Below are 17012 nucleotides of genomic sequence, written 5' to 3' on the forward strand. Positions count from 1 at the left end.
CCTGCAATTGTAGTCACAGAGGCTTATAACCACCAGGAAGTAGTCCTAATTCAAAGTTTCTTTTCATTTCAGTCTATTTTAACATACTGTATATTTAAGGCAATCACATGCTGAAAATAAGCAATCCCAAATCTGAGATCATTTCTCTGGACAGCCCAACCCCCCCTTTTGTAAATCCTACTATCAGGATAATGTAAATTCAGAAATTAAGTTAAAGGGATATTTACGAAGGGTAATAAGGTAAGGGTATAAGGTACTTTGCAATAGTACGGTCATTAGTCTCCAGAGATTTCAACGCATATTTTCCCCTGAAGCATTATGTTCTTTGGTGAAGCTAAACTGTACAGTGCTGCAGATGGGTACAGTTGCTCAGCATAATTTAGAAAGTTTTTGGTAAAAAATGGGCCAATGTGTACTATATCAAAAAAATATAAAGCCTTTTATTTTCACCCAGAAAGCCTCTGTTTTGGGCACTATTTTGCAATGCAAGCTTCAGCTACCAGCTAAGGTTCTTCCACCTCAGTGTACCTTAACAGCAGTCTGCAGGCTTTAACAGCGACAGCAACAAATTACACCAAGAAACTGTACCTGTCTGTCGTGCTGCACAGCCTTGCTTACCCAAACATGTCTAAAGGATTAACACTTACTAAAATCATGCAACCCAACTTCAAAAATATCAAAAGATAAATTTAATCCAGTCATAGCAGATGGCTGTTCAACATAAGTCTAGTTCTGCTCAAGGTTTCTGCCTGGTATAAGGAAGCCTTTCCTTGGAACCGTAATTTTCACCACTGCCAAGGAGGTTATGTGATCGGGTGGGTTTGTTAGTTTGTTTGTTAGTTTGTTAGCAACATAACTCAAAAAGTTGTGGACGGATTTTGATGAAACTTTCAGGTAATGTCAGAAATGGCATAAGGAAGAACTGATTTGATTTTGGGAGTGATCTGGATCACCATCTGGATCCAGGAATTTTTTTAAAGGATTCTGTACTATTGGGAGATAGGGCTAATGGCGGAGGTCTGTGCTGTTACCACTTTACACCAGGAGATGGCAGACATAAGTAATTTCAATCCCAGCAGCAGTTTTTGGGTGTTTTTTTGTCAAAGTTTTGTAGTTTATAGAGTTTGAAAGATGCACGTCCGGTCGAGGAGACGAGTCGGAGCATAACAGAGACAAAGACAGCGAATTGTAGCGAGAATATTCACAATGCTGGGAGGAACAGAGGAATATTCACACTCTGCCATGACTTCCAGTCATCCGGTGAGACCATGGGTGCATCTGTTGGCACCCGTAGCAAAGCCAATGCTTTGCCTCACCGTGTTTCCACCCCACCGGGAGGGAGTAATGCCTTGGTGGGGGGCACATGGGGACGGATCCAGAAATTTCTGAAAGGATTCTTCACTACTGGGAGATAGGGCTAATGGCGGAGGTCTGCGCTCTCCGAGTGCTTTTCTAGTTCTAAATGTTGCTCAGTCTTGTGCTCATGGTGGGTTAATGTAAGAGATGCATGACACTGAATTGTGCTAATATCCAATTTGATTCTGTCAGTGTGTCAATATAGGTTGTTGTTTGCAGTCATGTGATCCCAGTGATACACAAATGCAAAATGGAGAGCAGAAAGTGAAGGATACCAGTTAAGAACCAATGGCAGTGGAGGAAAGTAACAAAGTTAAAGTTTCTTTTAGCAGACACTTTTTTCCAAAGCTAAAACATTAAGGTCCCTGTAGAGTGATAGAGGAAATCTGAACTGTAGGTTTGTTGTATGACAGGCACTGTGTTATAAACAACCAGGCCAAATTTCAGTCATGAAAAACATCTCAGAGTTTCTAAAATTAAGCTTCAAAATCATGAAAAATGAGTCAGTAAAATCTGTCCTGGAGTGGTGTGGCAGAGTCTGTTGAATGAGCTGAAGCCCCGCCCACTCATGAGAAATAAAATCTTCTCAAATTTTAAAAACTGTTTCTGATCAGAGCTCAGCTGCCTGGTTCTGTGCCAGAGCAGAGAGACAGTAAATTAAATTTACTGTTTTCTGGTACAAATCTCTCTGTTAGGATATTTTTAATGATCAGTAGACCACCATGGCTGATAGATTTAGATATTTTGCCTACAATGAATAAGAAAAAGTTTCAATGAAGGCAGTAAAACCGCCTAACAACAGAGTGTACTGAGATGAACTGCTCAGTGATTTTATTTCACTGTAGTGTTAGGGGAATGGGGGCAAATTCCCCATCAAGACTGATGATGTCATGGGCTCAGATTTTTGCCCTGCTTAAATAAATTTTTTCACATATTTACAGCAACCTTATTCCAACATATCTAGAGTGTTAAGACACAAAGTTTAGCATTAACATTACAGGGACTTTAAATTTCGATGTGGACCTGCATGCAATAACAGACAGGAAATTTCTACATACATCAAGAATGATCCCTACACCTTACAAAAAGTGATTTTTCCACAGGTTGACTGATTTGCCTGATGTGACAGTGATTGATATCACAAATGACTTTGTGCCACACACCTTCAACCACACATCTAATCAGATGAAGGGAAACAAGAGTGTTGAAGAGTCTTATACTGAGCTAAGAGGCTAGATGTGCCCTTTTAACAGCTTTTCTCCCTCATTTTTCATAAAGGTGCCTTTAATAGAAAAGTTTATTACATAAAACATAAAAAGCAGCCAAATAATGATGATCATACAAACCACAGGAGATGGCTCCCATTATAGAGCCAATTTCTCTTTCTCCATTGTTTTTATCATTGACACAAATTTAAAAAGCCAAACTGCTACTAAATAAAGAGCCATTTGGGAGTCAATAAACTGTTCTTGCTACTGAGATGAGCCACATGCTTTGGATCTCTAAACACAGACAGATTTCCATTTGCACTAAGGAAGGCATCAGATGTACATCATCTGTGTAAACACAATTTAGATCAGGGTTAAGCATGTCAAACATTGACAAACTGTGCAGAACAAAAGATGGCCACTTGGCAGAAACAGACCATACACAAGGGTAGCGTGACTTTTTTCCTCCAGGCTTTAGTCAGAGGATTATAATCCATGTCTGCTGACATTTTTCCATGAGCTTTTAAAACATTTTGCCTGAATTTGTCTCCACCTTGGGGACTAAAAGTAGCTTAAATAGTTTTTTTCTTTCCCAGTTTGAATGGTTAGCAGAGCCATGGGCAACACATCACTTCGGCATTTTGATAGAGCTTCTCTATGCAGAAATCACTTCTTTTCCCTCAGCTGGAGAACTTCACTGTGATGTGTGCCATCTGCAAACAACCAACTGGCTGTGAACACTGGCAAAAAATTTATCTATCAATATTGATAATTTATTTTTTAAGCTCTGTGAAGCCCTAAATTCTGCATATTGGGTCTCTGTAAATAAGGTAACAGAGTCCGGATCTACACTTTTTGTAAAGAAGGTAACATTTTCAGTGAACTGGTACTAGACAAAGACAGACTGAGTGAATATCAATTCCATTGTGTTGCCCTGAGTATGAAATTTGCTGCATAAGTTTGACTTGATCCTGAAGGGTGATGTAGGTATGTGTTTATTTTTGTCCGAGCGTTTGTACCTGCAGCGTAGATTTCTCTCAGCTTCTCCTCGTCTTCATAAGTGAGAGATTGCCTGTCTTCATCTGCCTCAGATCTGTTTGCATCTCCCTGAAAACACACACACAGACACACAAATGCACAGCAAGGGTATCACCACCATGATCATAATCTTCATCATCATCCCCTTCCTTTTCTCACTGTCTGTTGACTGTTGTAAAAGTGACAAATGTGAGCTTGAGCAGAGTGAAAGACTCAGAGACAAAGGGATGGGCGGAGGGGATCTCCAGTGTTCTCTAGTTGAGTTATGTGCATGGCTTTGGCAGAGATCTCCTGTAGTCACGCCAATAAAGCTTTACTGAATTTAATTAAAATTCACGCCAGAAAGATGGAGGCAGACGGCTTTGGCAAAGGGTATCTGTGTGTGAGAGAGAGAGGGAGCAAGTGTTCTCTGATGCTGGAGATAAAAGATGAAAACTAAACAACAAAAGCTCACCAGCTGTGAATGGCAGGCGATATCAAACACATCCCACCCCTGGAGAGTATTTTGTGAGTGTAAGTGCGTGCGCGTGTATTAGCAAGATAGAGAGCGATAGGGAGGAAGGGAGAAAAGGGGATAGACAGATATAGAGACAGATAGAGGAAGAGAGGTTGACTGAGAAAGAGTGATGGATAAAGAGAGCGAAGGGAGCAGCCACACAGACAGGATAGTTGAGATTATTCTCATGTAAGCAGCTTTGGTATCAACAGCACAACAGAGCTCAATTAGTCCCCTTCTCTCCATCTCATTCTCTAAGTAGCTTGAACAAAAAAAACGTCTTTGCCCTTACTTCTGCTTGAAAGCCCTCTACCAAAATGGCAACGAGCAGGTTGAAGAGGACATAGTTGCCGAAGGTCATGAGGGCGACAAAGTAGAGGGCAGCCAGCGGGGTGGTGGAGGCCATCCCGTTATAGAGCACTGCGTTCCAGTCCTCCTGGGTGAGGATCTGTGGATCAGAGATGCAGAGAATACGTCATACACAACAAAGCCTATACTGCGCTGAAGGAAAATCCTCTTTTTGAAGTAAAGAAAAGACTCAGAATGATTATAAGGACTAGGGAAGCCTTCATGGATGCTCTAGCTCCACTGATCACTGATTCTCAGTGTTCTGTTTATATCTGGGCTCAATTTATTCTCTAATGCACTTTCAAACTGCTTGATTAAACATTCCTATGTTTGTTTGACCTTAGGGGGTTCTGACATTAGGGACGGTCATTTTATACCATGCCTGAGCATGACTGCTCCCCCTCTCCTCTCCTCAGCTGGTTCATTTTTCACATTAGCAACATTGCTCTGTGCCTCAGTATGTTTGCATATGTACAAAGTCCAATACAGCAGGTGGTGGTACGTACGTAGTTGGTTTGCAAATCTGCCAAGAAGGAGAAGAAGCAGCAACCATAGCTGCCACTCATGTCAACATTTGTTTATTTATATTCATTCTCTGTTTGGCCAATGGTGTCCATCCTGCAGCTACTATGGATGTTTTCATCATTTTTGAGATCTCAATAATGACCCTCCTGAAATGGGTCTATGCTGCAAGGATACATTTTTTTAAGAGACAGGAGATGGTTGAAATTGCCTCAACAACTCTACATGTTGAGAGTACCACTCAAGCTGGGGTCAGACTACATATTTTCAGCACAACTATAGCCCAATCAAGTGCCTGATTGTCATCAATGCAAGCAATCTCAATGCAGCGAGATATCGAGACGAGATTCTGCACCCAGTGGAAACCCAATATCTTTACAGTCTGGGACTAAACTCTATTCTCCAAGACGACAACGCTCGGCCCCCTGCAGAGTGGGGTTTATCAGAGACTACCTCTAGAATTTTGGAGTGAAAAGGATGGAAAGGCCTGCCGGCAGTCCTGACCTCAACCACACTTCAACACTTGTGGGATCAGCTTGGGTGCTCTGTTCACGCCAGAGTGACCAACACAACCACATTGGCTGACTTGCGAGAAATGCTGGATGAAGATGTGAAGCAGTGTGTGACCAGGCTGGTGGCCAGCATGAGGAGGAGGAGATGCCAGGCTGTTGTGGCTGTGTATGGTTCTTCTACACACTACTGAGGCTCCAGTTTGCTAAATGAATCAATTATTAATTTGCTAATATGTCTTGTTTCTTTAATCATCCAAACCACCAAACAACATCAAACAAGAGTGAGTGGCAGAATAAGCTGTAGGCTTAACCGATTTGACACATTTTTCATGTGCACAACCCAAATACTCAGCTCTGCCGCTCATCCCACAAATGGGTGTTCCTTAAAAATGTGGCACCATTTGAAAGGAAAAACAGGCTTTTGAACAGTGCAAGATTTATTGCCAGGAAGCATTCTTACAACAAATAAATAATCTAACAAACAAAGTTTCCTCTTCCTTCATTGCTGCCCCCCCTCTTGTGGGACTGTCTTGCCAAACACATCCAAGCCTGAACTGACCAGAATAAAAAACAGTGTTAATAAAAACATCTTTCAAATCTGCTTTTAATTGCTTTTGTTGCTGTTTGAACCATTATTTTAATGTCCCGCTTCTTTTAAATGTGCTGTTTTCCTCTTATAACATGACTGTTAAGTGTTTGAGTCATTTGGGAAGCACTTTATAAATTAAATGTTCTATTTTTTTTTATTATGAAGCAGATTGTGCAGTGTACATTCTTCTAGTTCATTGCACAACTTCCTTCATGTTATATGCCATTCATATCTACTGTATGTCATAAGAAACTAAACATTTTATTATTCTTTTATCATCATAATCTCTGGTTTATCATCAAAGTAGATATATTCATACCTCTAGGATAAACAGCATGTTTTTTCATACCACTGGCAGAATTTAAGGAGCTTGACCACCACACAAGAAGAACTCAGCAGACTCTGATGGCTAATGTCAAAATAGTTTACATAACTCATGAGAAATGACATTTACAGTCTACATGTAATACACATGTAGTTGCCATGCCAGGTCAGTTCTGTCAGGCTCTTCCTTGTTCCAGCCTATATAAAGTCACTCTACCATAAAAGGCTCTCCCTCCATGCTAAATAGTCTAAACGCATGGCTAATGTCAGCAGAGGAGGGAGAAGGATAATTCTTTTGTGTAAAATACCACACATAACATACCTGTAATAGCTTTTATATGTGCATGCTGTCTGGGGTATTTGTATTTATCACATCAACAGGTAACACACAGTGACTGTTAATAACATTGTGCAGTCCTATCATATCATATCTTTTAAGTATATTTGTAGTAATGTCACTTGAGTTTAAAAAAGGTTATGGGACAAAAGAAGAAGCTAAACAGTAATTCAAACTTGAAGTCTTTATGTATGACAACTCTATTTGTGTTATTATTCAAAGCAGTTCCTGTCTGCAGTGACACAGAGGGCAACATCACAGGCTCTCTGTCTCTCTTCCTCTCCTCTTATCTGCTTCATGATCTAAGTGTGAGGACATGGGAAGTTTGACACAGCGTGATGAAACAATAGAACAGCCTGCCATTGGTTGACAGCTTGTCAAAGCATTCTGGGGAAACAATATGGCAATTAGCATCAGCAGCTAAGGCCAAGATTTATCAAAAAAACCTATTAAAAAATGGACAGGAAGACATTCAGTGTCACAGTAACTGGTGTGGATTTAATCTTTAAAAACCCAGAAAAGTCACCCAAGCTCTAGGATCACAAGAAAAGCTTCTGTAAAGGATTCAAAGGCATGGATAGCGTCATTAAAATGGCACAATGGCTAGCTTCAAGAAGAGAAAACAATGAAAAGCTACGATTTATGGTTCAAAAGTTATTTAACTTTTTATAACTTGTGTCACTTCTTGTCATATGCAACAACATCAACCTGAGAGGGCAAAACCACGTTTTTATTTCGTGGGTGAATTTCTCATAATGAGGGGGAAAAGGTGTTAAAAGTGTTCGTCGTTGTTCACACTGCAAGCTATAAACAAAGCATTCTGGAGTCACTTGCAGCTGAGACAGGAAGCCTGTTTTTTTAATGAACAGTGTCCTGAATTCAAAACAAGATGTAAGCAGTGGAGCTGGCAGCGCATCTCTACTCCTTATCTTTTGTCATTGCTTTGATTGGCAGTGGAATTTAAATACTGTGAGGACAACTTAGTTTTCTATTAAGTTGTGTGTTTTTTTATTCCTAATTGTTCTGCTCTAAAAGGTTAATAGAGAATAGAAGTGACATGCATCACTAATTTAAAAAAGTAATAAATGAATAAAATAATGACCAAAATTTAAAAATTTCTCTCTAAATAAATAAATAAATCAGCCATGTAACTGTCATCAAAAGAAGCAGTAGTGAGAATAATAATAAAAATAATAATACCATTAGCATATTCCTTTAATATCTTATTGTCAGCTGAACAGTAACGATGCTCATCAGTGGTAAATGAGCTCCTGTGGAGTGCGTGCTTCATTACTCTTCCTCCCTCTTAGCTCGTGCAGCTCACCTGCCCACCGGGAGAATTTTTACATTTCTTTGAAAAAGTCAAGTGCTGCTCTCCCAAATCGGAACAAATGAAATAATGTAGAAGATCATCAGCGCTAATACCAGCGACAGCAGCAGCTGCTGAATGAATCCCATCCCAATTAATTTAAAAGCTACATTAGACTGTAATTCATAGAGATGTGCTGAAATTAAATATTGTCGGCTGTTTATTCACATTTGTGAGCTCATTCACATCATACGGGACATTTTTCTGACCTGAAACACGGTGACAGTCGCCCACAGCAGAGAGTCGAAGTTCTTCCTGTCAGGTAAAGTGTCTCCACTGTTATGCTGCAAACCAAATTTACAGCCAAACAGATGCATCCCGAGGATACTGGCACATACAATCAAACAGACGCACATGCACACAGTGAAAGAGAGAGAAGATAACATTACCTTCATTACAATTTAATTTGGATGATGTGCAACATGATGTCGTAATGCTGCATAATCATGTTCTCGTACATGTTGTAATATGTTCTGTAACAATGTTTCATAAGGTCAGTTGTAACGATTATGACTTTTGTTCTGTATAATCAGTGTAATTGCAGCTGAGAACAATTTGGCTTGTGATTGTAGCCCTGCAGCTTCACCTTTAGAAGGAAAAAGGTACCTGAATATGAATATAAAAAGCATCAGCAGCATGCAGAACGTGGCCACATTGTCCATTGTCTTCATCAGCACCACCAGCTGCCTCCTCAGAGCCGGAAGGAACCGGACCAGCTTCAAAACTCTCAGCAGGCGGAAGGTACGCAGCACAGACAAGCCTCCTTCTGCCTCACCGACTATCTCCCACACACTAAAACACACCAAATAATAAACAGATTAGAAAGAGGAAGTAAAATTCACATTAAAGCAGCCAGGGAATATCTGTGTCCTAAAACTGAGCTGTAACTCTATTGAAGTCAGCACTAGTTTTCCTCATAAAACGCCTTCTGTCCAGGTGGGAAAAGCGATAAATTATTTTTCTTGTGGCATGTGGCAACTGAAAAAAGGGAAATGGGCCAATGCTGTTTTCAACAAACCAGCCAATAAAGACGGTGAAAACAGTGTGCACTGGCACAGTAAACAAGCAAAGACTTCAAGTGTGAATACATAATTTAGCTTGTAGTACTACATAATGGAGTGAATACAGACCCTCTGGACTGAAAGAGTCCAACTTAATGGCCTCAATGCCAGAGCCAGCATCACTCTGACAGTCTCAGATGATGTAAATGCAATACTGCTGACTCGCATTGAGGACTTTCAAATGACAAGACGAATGTATTTCAACGAAATTCCAATAAACTGTCAGACTAAGATCCTTTATTGGAGTCTAACCTGATGATGACAATGACGCTGTCGAAGCCGTTGTAGGGGTTTTTGATGTATCCAAAAAGCCCAAGAGCCAGGACTTTTAGCAACATCTCCAGACTGAACAGACTCGTAAACACCATGTTGCTGATCTCCAAAATATCTGTCAGCTCCTGGGGCTGAAAAGGAGGGAAAAAGAAGACATGTGATGTGGAGATATGGGACAGGAAGAGAGAAAAATTGACAAATAAACAAAATACTGGGAGACTGGCAGTGAAACTCACAGTAAAATAAACATGTTATGAATTTAAAATGCTACCAAAGGCAACATTTTAGGTTTATGTGAATAAAGTCTCCAAGGGGAGCTGCCCCAGGATGTGAACACAGTCAAGCTTCTTCCCACAATCCTTTGGAGCAGACAGAGTCAATGCACTTTCATTATTAATAGTACTACTTTAAGTAGTGGCTCTCAAATTTTAGGGCGGCCCACTTTTGTCCTCAGAGGCATTACAAGTAAACAGTCAATCCTGAAAGCACAATTGGGAGTGCATCTACAGTTGAGTTTTCTCATGTTGTCAAAGCTAAAGTCAGAGAAGAAAGCAGAAGAAAAAACGAAACAGTTGTGCTCACTTCAGCCAATATATCTGTCAAGACTGAACAAGAAACTCAACAACGGCACACACACACAAATATCACTCTCAGGTTAATTGATAAATGAGTCACACCTCTGTTTGTGCTGCTTTTTGTTTGCACAACAGGAGCTCATTAACAGCTGATAATTAAACTCAACATGTGTTGTCACACTTTAGATCGTAACACTGATTTTCTTGATCAAATCTGTCACATCCACATTATTTAGTTATTTGACAACCATTTATTTAACCATCAGTTGTTTGGATTTATCAGTAGCCTTCATTACTTGGGAATATTTAATGATCCATGATTAAATGAGTCTCTACACTGTGTTTCAAATTATCATTCATATACTGTTTGTGTTCATTTTTTCCTGAATAGTCAATATAATTGGCAGTCAATAGGATTTTTTATTCTTCAACAGTTATATTGTAATCTGGACTTTTTTGACAAAAATTACCAATGATGACAATGGCATTGTTTTCAAAATAACTTAAATACACTGCTCCAAATCATTATGCAAACAGAGTTTCAAAACACTCAATAGATTCTAAAGGACTGAAAACAGAATTTTTTTTTTTTTTTTTGTATTAAGTGGTAATTTTCCTCAGACCAAAGCTATTTCAATCAAAAACATCTTCACAGATCAAGTTCCATATTTACATAGGAGCCCTCATTGGACATCACCCATTAAACTAGTAAGTCCATGTATGGTTTGTACCTGGATTTCCTTTGAGGATGCCAGAATTGCCTTCCAGAGCTGCTGTTTTGACATAAACTGCCAATCATCCTCAGAGCTTCCTTTAAAGGATGCTCCACAGGTTCTAAGCAGGATTGAGGTCAAAGGATGATGGTGGCCACACCATGAATTTTTTTCTCCCTTTATACCCACAGTGGCCAAGTCTCAGTTGTTTTTTTGCAGCATGGGTTTGTGTGTTGTCTTGTATGAAAATGATTTTACTCCAGAAGGCATAGTTCTCCTTTTTATACAATGGCAGGAAATTGGCAGTTGGGAACTTCTTATATTTTGCTGGGGTCATTTTAAACCCTTCAAGCACCTCAAAGGGGTCTACTAATTCCCTTCCTATGATTCCAGCCCAAAACATCACTCCACCACCTCCTTGCTGATGTTGCAGCCGTGTTGGGACATGGTGGGCATCCACCAACCATCCAGAACTCCATCCATCTGGACCATCCAGTGTAGCACTTCATTCATTAGTAAATAAAACTGTTTATAAAATGAGTCTACATATATTTCTGAGCCCACTGCAATAGTTTCTCCTTGTGTGTGCTGGTTCATGGTGGCTGAAATACAGCTTTATGCACATCAGCAAGCCTCTGGAGGATCCTGCATCCAGAGGTTCTTGGGACTCCAGAGGCACCAACAACTTCAAATACCTGTTTGCTACTCCTTAGTGGATTTTTCCCTGCTGCTCTCTAGATACGATGAATTTGCCTTACAGAAACGTCCCTTAATGCGTCTTTATCTGAACAAACCTGTCCATGCTCTGAATGACACACAAATCTTTTCACAGTAAGATGATCTCTCTTCATTCCTCCTGAAATATCCAGTTTTTAGACCTTTTGCAAGATGCTGCACTATTTCAGGCTTCCCATCTGCAGAGAGATCTTTTTCCCTAAATTGCTTGAAACATGTAACTTGCTTAATAATGTGGGACAACCTCCTTAAGTAGTTTCCCTTTAATCAGGCTCACCTAATTACCAAACCTGTCTGAGATTGATGGCAATGATGGAAACTGACAGGAGAAGTAGTGCAATTAAAAACTTTAATTGAAAAAACTAAAAATCAAATTTTTGTTTGATTGGTATCTTATTTGCATAATAATTTGGAACCCAATGTAAAACTTGATTTTAGGATGCAGTTTTATAGTAGTTTAAAGGCATCATCAAGAAATGCTTTCAAATGGCAAAAAAAAAAAAAAAAAAAAAAAAAAATTACAAAAATTGTCATATTATCCTTAAATCAAAATAAGCTACCAGAGGTCCCAATGCTTTCCAATCTGGTAGCTCTTTTAAACCAGGCCTTTAAACATCTGTATTTGTGAGTGCCTGTAGGTTTTAATCTCCTCTTATTTGAATACATTTGAATCTTTTTAAAATGGGAATGATGCAGTTTAGCATAATTTCAGCATGAGCATGAAGTTCATGTGCTGCACTGAGTTTATAGCTATCGTTAATTTCCAACTCCCGTCCCTAGTTGGACCTTTGAGTAAACAGAGTGAATACAAGTGTACACTATTCATCAGAATAAAACAGCACAGTGCTTTACAATATCAAGACAGAGTACTATAAATACATAACCAAAATAAACAACACATCAAGGTAGACCAATTTGAGTTTTTCAAGCTGGATATCGATACTGATAATTAGTAGTATAATATAGTACTATATTTGAAACCAAAACGCATCTGCTAGGACAAACAAAATGTACTTAATGTGGCAGAAGTAAAATTGCATTTGAAAAAATTGGAAAAAAAAATCAGCACTAGCTCTGTAAACATGAAAAACAGCATAGAGCAACACAATAGCAGCAGGAAACAGGAAGTGATGCCGTACACTCTGTGTGTCAGTGCCACCCAAAAGTCAGTGCTGATTGGCTGGTAGCTGAGTCAGATAGTGCTGTGGGCTGAACATTAGGTAAGACTGTAAAGACTGAAAACAAAGCCAGAGGGGAAGACACACCTTGCAGTGAAGCCAAAGTAGCACACCTCTGAATTATTTGTTTTTGGCTAGTTATCTGTTAAATAAAATGCGGCTACGAATAATCGGCTAAATGGAAGACATCAGCATCAAAAACTAGTCAAGCTGATGATCAGTCAACCCCTATTAAATCCAAACTAAACCAGTCCAAACTGGACATTTAAAACATAGCAGTAAAGATGAGTACAGCTCTGGTTGTTTTCAGTCGGCACTTTACCTTTGTTTATGAAAGATTTAAATCTGTGATGTGAGTCCAACATCTTTAATGGAGAAAGCTGAGCGTCCAAATGTAATTCTACAATGTTTTATGTTACAGTTTCCATTTGCCGTGCTTCCTGTTACTCCGCTACTGTCCTGTCTTTGAACAACTCTGCGACAGACAGTCAGGGCTGAGAATATTGGCATATTTGAAAACTAATTTGAGGAAACACATATGTATAGAACTCTGGAAACTAAGTAAGTTGCATTTTTTTCCCAGTATGTTGCAGTGATGCCAGCAGATGGTTTTTCAAAGTTTTTTTGTGTAATGGTGACAAGTTTCTGGTTTAAGAGGGTGATCTAGAACAAATTAATTGTTTAATTTAAATGTTTTTTTAATACTTTAAAGCCATCTACATTTCAGTCATTTGAAACTCATATATTCTCTTTTTAAAGATTGAACTCCAACTTTATTGTCCCCTAAGGGAGATTTACTTTGCTGCCAGGTGAAAACATCAAACATGAGAAACGCAGTCACACAAATTCAAACTAAACACTGAAATTCAAAAAGGGGTTAAAGGACAACAGAAGACAAAACCATCATTGGAAGACATCACCAAACATCTGTAGTAAAAAAGAGCATCATATTTATTCATTTTTAGAATGCAGTTTTGTAATGGCTTCAGTAATAAAATAATTTTTCATCCTGTTGGACTTGGCCTTTGGTAACCTGAATCAGCTCAAATTCAGCATGAAGAGGATGATCAGGACATTGTATGATCCTCAGCTTTAGACTTTACCCTCTCGTAAAGCTGGAGACACATAAGGTAATTTAATACCAGTAATTTTATTTGCAACCTTAACAATGTGTTCTAACCTCTTTTTATCTTCTAATGAGACAGTGGCAAAGGTCAGGACAGATTGAACCATACAGTGTTAAAACATTGTCATTAGTTTGCTTCACACCCCTAACTGCTTGGGCTCCTGGAGGAAGTGCAGTTGCTGCTGTGATTTTTTATTAACCACATCAGTTCAAAGAAAGCTTATTATCAAAAAGGTACTTGTAGCTGGAAACAGGCTCCACAGTCTCCCCCTTAATTGTTGTTAAGAGAGCTGGATTCAGCTTTCTTCTAAAATCACTGCACATGTCCTTAGTTTTTGTGACATTTGGGTTTAAAAAGGAGTCATCACACCACTGAATAAAATAATCCAGCACTGGTCCAGGTACTGTCCTCCTCCCCCTGAAACACTCTCACTGTCACTGTATCATCCGTGAAATTTAGAATGTGTCTTCCTGGTTGGGGACTTCTGCAGTCGTCAGTGTACAGATTGTATAAAATAGGTGAGAATTTGGGCTTTAATGCCTTTAGTGAGTTAGGATAGTGGATAGAGAACTACACTGCTTAGAAAGAAAGGGAACGCTGCAGGTTGGACTGGAACTCAGGCTGTCTGAAATGAGGAAGATGGCCTCTGTACACAAGGGACGACCAAACAGCTCAGCCATCGGCCCCCTGAAACTGATAGCTTCTTCCTTATTACTGGATTTTCATCAGGGTTGCAGCACTTTTAAAAATTAGACTGAAGACTGAATCAATGATAGTTTTGACAGCTTTTTAAATCTAGTCTTAGTCTTAAGGTCTCTGCATACGGAGTCCAATATTTTCAGAGTTGTTTTTGGATCCATAATCAGAAGAAACGTCCCGCACTAAAACCTTGCCCACTGAATATGATGTGTTTATTAGTATTAGTCATATTCTAGTTATTTTTACCCTTATATGTTTTCGTCTTTTAAGTCAACAAAAAAGTAAAATTTTAGTCCAAAACAAATCCTTATTTTAGTTAAAATGTTATGTCAAACATTTATTCCCTATGCCTGAATGTGGTGCCACATTTCACCATGCAAAACCCTGGGGTTCCCGCTCTCTAAAGCCAAAAGGCAGAAGAAGTGAAGATTCAACCTACCTAACAGCTCATTCTCTCTCTGTTACATGGCTTCACACAAAAACACACAAACACAAACATGCACATTCTCCCCCAGGGGTTTCATAAAGCAAAGTCTGATAATCCTGAAATGAGGGAAAATCTTAGATTTCCATTTCGGAGAAAATGGGGAAACTCAAACCCAAGAAAGACAGCTGAGTCAAGCTTGATTCAGAAGAAGAGGAAACTTAAGCTCTGACTCAGTTACTATGGTAACCGAGTCTGTGAAGCTAACCTGGTCAGAAGCAGGTTTTCTTCAATAAACCGGAATTTTCTCTCTGTCTCCTCCCTCTGACAGAGCCTGAGACACAGTTATATTTCCACATCATTTCATTCATCCATTCAGTTTGTATCAGGGGCATTATTTACAATTACTCGGAAAAAAATCATATTTTATAAAAATATAAGGCCATTAGACTACATGAAATGTGCATTTTTAATCAAACATGATGTTTACTCGACGAGCATAGATGACGGGTTGCCCTACTCCACGCGAAGTTACATTTATGTCAGTAAATGCCGATTTAATTAGTCTGAATTAATGAACTTAAAAAGATAAAGTAGAGAGTATTTTTGAAACCAACTGTATGCTGAGGATAAAACCAGTGCACATGTTGATCAAGTCTGAAAAAAATCTAATTAGGTAAAGCTTCAAGGGTAGATTATAATTCTATGAGATAACCAATTTACAATACTGAAGTAGTAAATTTACTGTGTTGAAGATGTAATTTCCAAGATTGAAAAACTGTTTAATCTGAATGTCCAATTTTTGTATTCTTTACAAATAGTTAGAATAATCTAGATCAACACAAAGCTGTGTAGATCAAATAAGGCATTAACAAATAACTACCTCATCTCTGCTTGTATTTGGACAGATTTTAAATATCAACTGAAAACTATATTCCATTATTCTCATCAAGTCTATTTGACAAAAACTAAACTTACTTTTCATAATAGCTTTTATTATCAAAGATCTTTTGAACAAGTCTTATTCTCATCTTTCTCATGGAAAAAAGGTTGTTGTTTTGTGTCATACTTTTAGTCAACAAAGTTATCGCTGTTATAAAGCCCTTTTGATGAACAAATCAAGGACTAATTAATTCAAAGTTTTGCACTTCCTAGTGCTGACTTACAGATTTCCTATAGAGACTAGCCTGCTTTGATTCTCCTGTTTTAAATCTAAACCTTTTCAAGCTTATTTTCAAGGTCGACTCATAATGTTGTCAAGGTGTTAACTTAATTTGGGAGCAGAGCCACACCCTCAATCACCCGACAAGCCAACTTTAACAAAGCCAATCCACTCCACTCCTTTTGTCTATCATTTTTAACCCACCCTTCCTCCCTTTGACTTATTCCCTTTCTTCTTAACTCCGTCTCTCCCATGTCTTGTCTAATTCTAGGTACAGTCCCGGTTGAGATCAGCTCAGACAGAATGACACCTGAGACAGAATCACCATCCTGAGTCCCCCTCGGCCAAACCTTCATTACATCTCCCAGACTAGCCAAACGTACAACATACTCATACTACTTCTTTACCTTTCACAGCACTCTAATGCCAGTTTCATAAAACACGCTCCTAAATCTTCAATGAATGTTTAAACACATACTGCCATCCATTCCCGGTATTTTTCCTCTTCAAGCCAAATTTAATTGAACAAGCTTTTCCCATCTTCTTCTCTTTTTATGTAACATGCTGCCATAAATGCACTGAAGTGATAAACAGACAACCAAATCCACAAAACACAATAATATAAAATATATATATTTAACATTAATAAAACAATGTAGATTTGATAAAGTATTGAGACACGTTTCAGTCAAAGTGCTGTTAAATATTTAATGTCTACTGTTAAGACCTCTCACAAGTAAAAGAAAATAACTTTATAACTTTTAAAACCCTGATTTAAGACATTCAGAGGATCCACATGAAGTCTGTTATAGTTTAATCTATTAAATATACAGGTGCATCTAAAAAATAAAACATCATGAAAAAGTTTATTTACTCCAGTGATTTTTAAGAAGTAAAAGTTTCATATATTCTAGATTCATTTTAGAAATATTTTTTTTAGTTTTAATCTTGATCATTACAGTTTAC

General features: G+C 38.6%; 1 protein-coding gene across 1 annotated transcript in view; it reads right to left on the reverse strand.

Moving 5' to 3' along the window:
• Window positions 1-17012, reverse strand: part of LOC121508361 (voltage-dependent T-type calcium channel subunit alpha-1H-like) — a 111162-nt gene that overhangs the window by 49322 nt on the left and 44828 nt on the right. Inside the window, exons 11-15 of the mRNA XM_041785157.1 lie at window positions 9413-9564; window positions 8706-8891; window positions 8309-8426; window positions 4391-4546; window positions 3584-3671 (exon numbers count right to left, since the gene is read on the reverse strand). Of these exons, the coding sequence (XP_041641091.1) occupies window positions 3584-3671; window positions 4391-4546; window positions 8309-8426; window positions 8706-8891; window positions 9413-9564 (700 nt within the window). The remainder of the gene's footprint in view (window positions 1-3583; window positions 3672-4390; window positions 4547-8308; window positions 8427-8705; window positions 8892-9412; window positions 9565-17012) is intronic.

This window comes from Cheilinus undulatus, linkage group 4, assembly GCF_018320785.1.
Source record: "Cheilinus undulatus linkage group 4, ASM1832078v1, whole genome shotgun sequence".
NCBI lineage: Eukaryota > Metazoa > Chordata > Actinopteri > Labriformes > Labridae > Cheilinus > Cheilinus undulatus.